The sequence below is a fragment of the Buceros rhinoceros genome, unplaced genomic scaffold (assembly GCF_000710305.1).
Source record: "Buceros rhinoceros silvestris isolate BGI_N320 unplaced genomic scaffold, ASM71030v1 scaffold7337, whole genome shotgun sequence".
NCBI classification, from domain to species: domain Eukaryota; kingdom Metazoa; phylum Chordata; class Aves; order Bucerotiformes; family Bucerotidae; genus Buceros; species Buceros rhinoceros.
In genome coordinates, this window is record NW_010422701.1 from 36,856 (window position 1) to 46,056 (window position 9,201).

General features: G+C 51.5%; 1 protein-coding gene across 1 annotated transcript in view; it reads right to left on the reverse strand.

The window, feature by feature from the left end:
* Positions 1 to 9,201, reverse strand: part of RPTOR (regulatory associated protein of MTOR, complex 1) — a gene marked incomplete at its 3' end in the record, with an annotated part of 119,383 nt that overhangs the window by 33,747 nt on the left and 76,435 nt on the right. The window contains exons 13-18 of the mRNA XM_010140139.1: positions 9,124 to 9,192; positions 7,855 to 7,965; positions 4,307 to 4,381; positions 3,649 to 3,714; positions 2,833 to 3,024; positions 1,387 to 1,527 (exon numbers count right to left, since the gene is read on the reverse strand). Coding sequence (XP_010138441.1) covers positions 1,387 to 1,527; positions 2,833 to 3,024; positions 3,649 to 3,714; positions 4,307 to 4,381; positions 7,855 to 7,965; positions 9,124 to 9,192 — 654 coding nt within the window. The remainder of the gene's footprint in view (positions 1 to 1,386; positions 1,528 to 2,832; positions 3,025 to 3,648; positions 3,715 to 4,306; positions 4,382 to 7,854; positions 7,966 to 9,123; positions 9,193 to 9,201) is intronic.

Below are 9,201 nucleotides of genomic sequence, written 5' to 3' on the forward strand. Positions count from 1 at the left end.
TGAACCGCACAGTCCCGTGCTGACCTGCGATGTCAGCAGGGAACACGAGAATGGTGCTGCAAGGGATCACCTGCCCCTTCGCTCTCAGAGCTGCCACCAGAGAACCTGCATTACCAGGGTGGTGAGGGGAGGGTGGGGAAGGTGAGGTTCAGACCCTCCTCGAGGTACTGCTTGCTCTAGGCACTTGGAAACATCAGACAGGGGAGGTGGAGAGCTGGCTTGGGCTGCTGTTCTCTGTTCAGGGGACTAATCTCCAAAAGAGAGATTTATGAATCTCAGAGAGCGTATAGTGTGACATGCAGCTCGCTCTTGAATTAAACTGATTAAATGCTGGAACAAGACAACCAAAATCAATCCTCACAGTGCTGGTGACAACTGTCAGGGTGCTGATGTTCCAGCTAAGTAAACACGAGCATTAGGACACCCAAGTACACCCGTCAGGAACAAGCAGAATGTCAAAAACTATTTTATGTACTATCGATGTACAGTGGCACATCAGAAAGAGTAATTCTCCAAAACATGAAGAATTACTTTGTCTGTCATCTGTCCTTGAGGTTTCTGAAAGCAGCAAGAGCTTTTTCCCAACTGCAGCTCTCAGGTTCTCCACAGCACTCTCATTCCCTCTCCTCTCCCTCCCCTCGGGCTGCCACATACTGCAGTGTCTAAACACGTTACTATTCCGTGTAAAAGCTGAGATCCTGTAATGTAAACACTGCAATCAGAACAGTCGTCGACGGAAGAGCAGTGGTAGAGGAGCAGCCCAGCAAGGACTCTCAGCGTTTTCTGCACCAGAAAAAGACTTCAGTGCGATTGCTGTCCTTCCTCATTCCTGTCTTCACGTTCTCTCTAAATCAAAAAACCAGCTTGTAAAGGTTCCCACCAAACTCTGAGGTGGTTACTCCTATCTCAGACATTTGCTTAGTGGAACACCTGAGCTAAACCAGAGTTAACCCACAGTTAAATGGCAGAAACCTTTTGATCTGAACAGCAACCCTGCTGACACCAGACGCGATGCTGTGCTACCCTCAGCACCCAGGACCTGCTGTGCCAGCAAGCTCTCACACTGCAGAGGAAAGGGCTGTGCGATGGGGGCACTGGAACAGGGCAGGGGGTCAACCAGCGCCCCAGAACACTCTGCATGCGACCACCCTGCACATGCAGCAACAGCTCAGGGTCTTCAGCCACCAGTTGATGCTGCTGTTCTCACCGGTGTCATCACTTGTGCGTTACGGCTTCTCAGCAGGGACTGCAGTTAAGAGACTTCATGATGAAATAGCTCCTTCCAATGAGTCAAAGGCATTGGGAAGTCTAATAAATAACGCTCTGCTGAGGGCTGGTGCGGAGCTCACCAGCGGGAACCCACCCAGCTCCCGCACCTCTTCGTACCTTTCTGACCATGGGGCTCCCGTCGTTGATGAGCTGGGCCAGCATCATGGCCACGTTGTGATCGATAGTGGTGGAGTGATCCGTCCGTTCAGCTGAGTTGCCCACAAATGTTCCCAGGGCAAAGACTGCAGCGCAGCGAACCTGCGAGACACCGACAGCCATCATTACTTTCCACCTGTTTCCAGCCTGAAGTTTGCCAGTGGGATTTTTGCTTCCCCACAAATGACATCCCTGGAAACCTGGACTACTGTGTCAGGTAAACAGTGAGGGTTAAGGGGAAGCCCATGGAGGATACAAACCAAAACAGACTCAGCAAAGCACTGAGTTTTAAGCATTCACAGCTGCAGGAGTGTATTTAATTTCCCTGAACACTTGGTGACCTTCCCATGGGTGATTTTTCTGGTTGAATATTAATTAACAGGAAAAAGGTACCCAGGGAGTCACGGCTGGGATGTGAATCTCTTTAACAAGAGCATGAACTACAGTCTTCAGGTAAGGGCTGACAGAGAAGATGTGGATGATGGAAGATGATGGAAAAAAGGGGGAAAGGCAGCAGCTCAAATGAGGATAAGCTTTGCCAGATGACACAAAGGACAGGGGGATCAGGCGCCGTGGCAGGGACTGCAGACGGCAGGAGATGGTGCAACCAGCAACTGCCTCACCAGCAGAAACGTTCGCTCCAGCTGCTGGGCGAGAGGTGGGGGCATGCCGGCGCGCCAGAGGGCGGGAGTTGGTGCACCCAGAAACTGCCTCACCAGCAGAAACGTTCGCTCCAGCTGCTGGGCGAGAGGTGGGGGCATGCCGTAAGGATGGGCAGCCCAGCCTGGCACAAACACCAGTTAAGACTGGGGGAATGATGGGGCCAGCGGTTGGGGGGTGCAGGACAGAAAATCTGACGGTAAAGGGGGTCAGAATCTTGAATCGCTGCCCGTTAGCCCCAGAGCTAGCTCAGCTCCACTCCTCCCACATGCCATGTAACCCCGGGGGGGTCTGACAGGCTCTGTCAGTCACCGCCGGGCTCTGCGCAAGAATCGCTTCTCTCTCAGGGATTTTGTCACAGAGGTAAAACACATCCCATTAAAGGGTGTATTTTCACACCTACCAGAAGTTTTCATACTTGGACAAAAAGACTAGAGGGTTTTTTGAAACACATGGTGAGTTCTGGAATCCCGTTTTTAACAAGCTTCCGATTGGCAAGTGAGCAAAACACGTGGTGCCAAAATTCAGGGCTTTGGGGCTGTTTGAACTCCCTCCGCTTGCTTCGGGTGCTTCTCTTGCAGGGCTTGTAATATTTGCACCACCTCCATGGAACAGCAGAAGGATCTTTCCTTGACCCAGACGCAGTTGCAGAGCTCTTGAAGACCCCGATTTTCTAAGTGCTGCTGTAGCCCCCTACCAGAATTCTGACAATTCGACAGGTGTTTACTTCAAACGCTGGATTTTTACCTCTGGGATCGGATCTGAGAGGAGACTGTAGAGCTTCTCGTGAGCGCTGTCTCTCACACCGCACCACCTGGCTGAGTCAAAGTTCTGCCAAATACGTCCTAAACAAATGGCCACCCACTGACGCAGGAGAGGATGTGGATCATTCAGCTGCTCCAGGCAAATCGCAATCAGGTTTCCTTGAAGGCAAGCTTCCTACAACACAAACCAGCGCAACTTAATTTGGATGACAGCTTCCCACCTCATCATCAAAAAGAAGATTATTTCTGAAGTAAACAGGAAATCAAGAGAAAATAATTATTCAGTGGTTATAGAGTGAGTTTGTTACGAAACACCACGCGGAAGCAGCGTGAAGGGAAGGTCAGCTAAACACCACTATAGCCAGTGAAACAGCTGAGCGTTAGAAAAGCTTCCTGCAACGCATGAAGCCTGTTTTTGCCTCATTGGAAATATTCCTCTCACCTGTCAGAGCCCCAAGGTTTATGGCTCACGCCATATACCCTTCCCGAGAGCTTTACTACAGCCATCGAGTTTCCACTTGACAGGAACTGGGCACTGCTTCTTTACTGCCTGGAGGGGCAGCTGTGGAGTGACTTGTGTCCTTAACCTCCACTTGCAGGTGCCAGGGACATGATGTGTTTGTCACACCTCCAGGTCAATTTTTCTTTTAATCCACACAAAACCAACGTAAAGCAGCCTTCTACTGCAGCCCCAGCTCAGGGCTGTGCTCTGACGCAAGCCAGGACACTTCCACCCCAGCAGAGGCACAAGGCAGAGACAAGGTGGGGGAACAGAAGGAAGAGGTGTGGTGGGACTCACCTGTCCGGTGTTGTAGTTGTTAACAATTACTGCCAGGATAAAAGCCGTCATTGTCCGGTGTTCAGCCTTAAAACAACACACAACCATTAGTTATGTAGAGAACAGGCAGAGGACAGCTCCAGCCCAGGCTTTCTGAAATGTGAGACCGTCTAAGAGCCGTTTGTATCACCTCAGGGGAACAGGGGAGGGGAAAGCTAGAGCTCCTTGTGCAGTCCTGGCACTGTGACAGCCGAGTCACTTCAGCTGCCGGCATGGTCCTCCCGAGCAGCCCCCACCCTTGGCTCTGGAGCAGGCACACCAGTGCTGGTTACAGGGAACCACAAGGAGCTTCATAGAGGGAATCACGAAAGTTGCAGCACAGTTCACCTGTCTCTGCCACCCCCCAGTACCCACCTCCCACCACTGAGCAATCAGCACTGAGTAACTTGAATCAAGTTTGCAACGTCTTGTTTGGCTTCTCTGCCGCATGCCCTGGCAGGAGCAGTTTTACCTCCTCTGGCACCAGCTCCGCCACGACTCTCCCAGCAGAGCAGTGGGGGCCCAGGGAAGGAGGTGGGAGGTGCCCGCATGAGCACCGACCGCATCAGAACAGCGACGGAGAAGCTAAGACAAGCTCAGTGAAACCTGGCAGAGTCTGAATGAGGTGACTTGTCCTTACTGGCATGTAGGGATCTGCCAGCACTGAAAGGAAATACTTGTGCCCGTTGTCCTTGACGAGGTCAGCTTGGCACGACTGAAAAATGAGACAGAGAAAATCACAATGAGTACAAGAAGAGAACGACATTTTTCTTTCCAATGACACAGAATTATTTAATGTCTTAATCATTTTTCTCAAATCTCATTTTCATGTGAAAAGCAAAAAAAGAAGCCCAAGCCCTCCATGGGGGCAGCAACCAAACATCCCCCCAGGAGAAGGACGGGCAGGGACGGGACAGGTCTAAAGCCCGAAGCACGACAGAAACAGCTGAAAACGTGACTCCTGCTCAGGAGAGGAGTTAAACTCAACAGCTCATGAACTCATTCTTCAATTCCTCATTCTTCACATTCTGCCCAATCCCTGCCCAGGCAGGACTAGATTTTGACGGGAAGATTTTGACTCCTCTACATGAACAAGATTGATCGCTGGGTTCCCCGGTCAAGTGTATTCAATCAACAGGACTGAGGGGGATCCTCTACTCCACACAGCCAAGACCTGCAGAGCGGCGCCTCTGTCTTTACCAGCCAGTGAGCAGCAGAAGGCAGGTTCTCCTGGGGAAGTCTCCGCAGTGAAGCACGTGGCACAGGCCATGTTGTTGCTAACACACCAACTCAGGCTTTGGGTTGACATATTGGGGTCAAACGGAAAGAAGACACACTACAAAAGTGAAAATTTACGGGAGGAAACACTGACTCGGCAGCCGGCTTCCCCGAGACCGTGGTTCTGCTGGAGGCTTCATGCCACAGACAGCATCATCTATTTTTTATCAGGCATAGAAGGTGGAGGAGGGAACTAATTGTTGAAAGGAGGGGAGATGTAAGAGAATATTTTATTGCTGAAGGGAGTGAAGATGCTGGTTTTGGCAACCCAAAGAGCAGCGGGACTGGCCTGACGCCAGGCTGCAGCTACCAGCGGCTCTGCCGGCTCTCTGAGATGCTGCACAAAGAACAGGCTCCCTCTTCCCCTCTTCCTCCTTAGCGGGAGCATTGTCAGTTCCTCTCAAAACACAATCTCTTCGCTATAATGCCGGCCAGCAGACACCGACAAAGCGAAGGCTGCCCACCTTCACACGGATCTGCTGCACTGCCGCTGCCACCCAGAGCCCTGAGGCTCAAGGGAGGAGGTGAGCCCTGCAGAGCCAGCACAGCCACTCCAGCCCTGCTCAGGTCTGCGAAGAGCACAGAAACCAGCATCATCACCCCCCAGCTCGAGGAGTAAGCACTGCACCTGTGAATAACCACAGAACGTGACCAAAACAAGCTGCAGGCTCGGTGTGAAAGTTCGGGGCTTGCGTAAAATAGGAAGTTCCCAGTGCTGGGCAGGGCCTGGAGCACAATCTCCTCTTTCTCCTCAATACAACAGATGCGCTGCATAACTTATCCCTAAAAACCTCTCGAGTTCCTGGAATTCAGCAGTGCTGCCACAGCCCCAGGGTGTCCTGGGAGGCCAGGCTGGCCAGCGAAGCCTCACCCTGCAGACGGGTACCTTCACCAAATGCCCCTCGGGGAACCCTGACCTGGCACGATGCCAGACACAGCGCAGCGTTCTCCACACAGCTCAGGTCACAGGCTGCTGCCCCGCAGCATCAGCCAGAACAACAAAAGAGTGTGTCTCATCCTGGAGCATGCAGATTCCAGTCTGGTGGTTCACTGAGATCAATTTTCCCTCTGGAAATGCAGGGGGGTGGGGAAGTGGGGCGGGCTGCAGCACCACGGAACCTGGAATCCACATAACACGCCTGCTGCGATGCTGGCGCTGTTAAACTTTGTTTGAAACTGGATTTGTTCCCAGCACACACGACCAAGCTGTGTGTCAGCAGAAGGGCAGAGGCATGGCTCTATCGATAGCCGGCACATAACAGGAGGTACTCTTCTAGCTCCTGGAACGACGATATGTCTGGTCCGTTTACGATGCAACGACCCGAGACACTGCCTGTCCCCTCCCTCGCAGCACTCGCTGCCCTTCTCTGCCGGAGCTGCCCTCTTCCTGCACAGCTGCTTTGGGGGTAGGGAGGAACCGCGGAGAGCATCCACATTCATAATTTACGGGCATTTTCTCTGGTTTGTCAAACAGCACAGCCTGCCACACAAGTGAGGCAGGAAAACAGAGCACAGGAGGGAGCACCGGGACAGAGCCCTTCTGGCCTGGCGTCACCACCAGAGAATGAGTGAGGGTGCTGGGACCCTCCCTGCGAACTCTCCACGAGCCTCCTCTGAAATGTCCTGGGGGGAAGCGTCAGCCATGGAGTAGCGGCATCAGAAAGGAGCCATTCAGAAGTAGCTTTAAGACAAATAGTTTTCATTTTCTTCAGATCCCAAAATCCTCTTAGGAAGTTAATGAAAATGTGTTTATAAAACTAAACCTGACAATGCTAGATCAACAGTGGGGAAAAATTCCAACAAATTCAATATTCCCCATACTGAAATGGAAGAGATATAACACAAACAAACCCCCCAACAGGAAAGACCCAACTTCCACCAGCAGTTCAGACAACTTCCTATCCACTTATAATACAATCGTGGCTGCAATTAACTGTCCACTCCAGTGCTAATAATTTTATATTGCTCCACTAACTGCACCCACAAACCACAGAGTCATACACAGGACTACACAAACTTATCTGCAATTACTTACCTGCTTAATTATTTATTTCAAGCCTCACAAACCACAGCTCTTGCTCAGGTCATCTTTAAAAATCAGAGCTCAGTATTTGAACTTCATCCCTATGGTGCCAAGATATCGTTGAGAAGCCCAGAACCACGGGCAGGAATAACCTGTCTGCCGTGGGGGGCAGACACTCCCATGCCCGCCACCTCCAGGGCACCAGCACAAGACACTCCCATGCCAGCCACCTCCAGGGCACCAGCACAGGCGTTTGGCTTGGAGCAGGGTTTCTAAGTTAACGTCACCAAAATGACGTTTGATTTCTTTCTAGAAACATTCTGAACACCTCCCACAGCCTGCCCTGACAAGAGACAGGAACAGTCTGGAACACAAGGGGTTTGATCTCAATCTGAAGGGATGGAATTGCAGGAAAGGACATGCGTGAGCAGACGTGCGCTCGCCTGGGAGCGTGTGACAGAAGAGATGAGCGTGGTTTAAGCTCTTCCGCCAGCAAAGCAGCATCTTCCCCAGTACGGGCGGAATCGCTGAGCTCTGATGGCTCCTTCCTAGAGGACCTACAGCTAGAGCCAGAGGGACCAGCACTGCCAGGGGTTCATGTGGCATCGCAGCACTGGTAGGTCCAGGCAGGTACGCAGAGGTGGGCAGCCAACCTACCCCGTGCCAACAACTCCGCAGGGGGTTCCCATCCCCAAAGCTCCAGGAGCCCCTTCCACGCAGCTCACAGGAATTAACGAGATAATGCACTGGTCTCCAGTAACGCAGTGTGGTTTGAAATACCCCGGAAGAAAGTCTTGAGTCTAAAGCAAGCGGGTAGAGCAAAGGGGTCGGGGGAAAAGGCACAAGGCTGAAACCCAACAGAATGAGCCACGCTCAGAAGTACTCACACTGTCCACTGCCAGAATTTTGGCCCAGATGAAGACAAGGAGCGGTCTCAACTCACGAGCTGAACTTTGAAGTAGCTTCAGGACATACGGGAAAATGCCAACAGACAGGGCCTGGGGAGCCAGAGAAGAGCAAACCCTCGTGAGCAGCTTGACGGCAGCAGCAGAAACGCAGTGTATTTAATGACACAGATGAGAAACCTGGTAGAAAACAGTTTCATACATTTCCCGTAAAGGGGAGATCCCTGCATATCTGTTGATTGTTCATTTTAACCTTGGATGTCACCAGATATTTTCAGACTCATTTGGTCCACGGAGACTCAGAGTTAATCCAGCAGCTTTTGCTTGTTACAGCCTGAGCTATTTTCCTCTGGTGAGACGCTGTGCTCCCCTCAGGTGGGGCCGTTTGCTCTCACAAGTAAACTTGCTGCAAAGGCTCCAGCGTTACAGCCTCCCCCTCCCCCTGGAAACTCCTCGCCCCTGACCAGTCGTTTTACCAAGCCTCTTCCACGGCACTAGGCAAAGAGGACAGACAACACCTGTCCACTAAAAAGTCCCATCACTGAGCTCTTTCGGGAGCAGCTGGTGGTTTGTCTTCATCACTTTTATCAACAAATAGCTCCATTTGCGGGAGAGTTTTAAATGCTCCTCTGTTTAATCCTTATTTATGATCTGCACTGCATGAGCCTCTTTCCAACACACGGAAGGCAGCTGCCACCTTCTTGGAAGAGCTTATAAAATCCAGAGACCAAACAGATAACGGAGGAGGAGGAAATGATGCAGCCAGTAAGCTGAGAGAGCAGATGATAAATGCATGTGCTCTCTTTCTGTCATTTATTTTACATGACAAACCCTCTTATTTGTCACAGAATCATCTGGTTGGCAGAGACCTTTAAGATCATCGAGTCCAACCATCGCCCCTGCACTGCCAGGGTCCCTAAACCACGTCACTCAGTGCCACATCTACATGCCTGTTAAACACTTCCAGGATGGGGACAGTGCCAGTATTTCCTCCTGATTCGTCCCTTACGGTATTTCACACTGAAGCACCCCCAAGGAACCCCTCTTTGCTGAACTGGAAACGAGCAGCTCTTTCGCCTTTTGCATTAACACAACCCCCTTTTCTTGCTCCACCTTCACACGCATGAATCCGGAAAACACTGGCCATTTGTCAAAGCTGTGGAGTATCTTCCACACTTTCTCCCCTAAACCACTGTTTGTCTTTATCGCCTCTGCTGAGTTAAACTGGACTTTCACAGGACATCTACGCACCAGGCTGACTGCCCAGGGACCCAGGTCCAAAAACCTTCCCAGCAAATCGAGCGCTCGCAGCCGATGGACCTGGCTCAG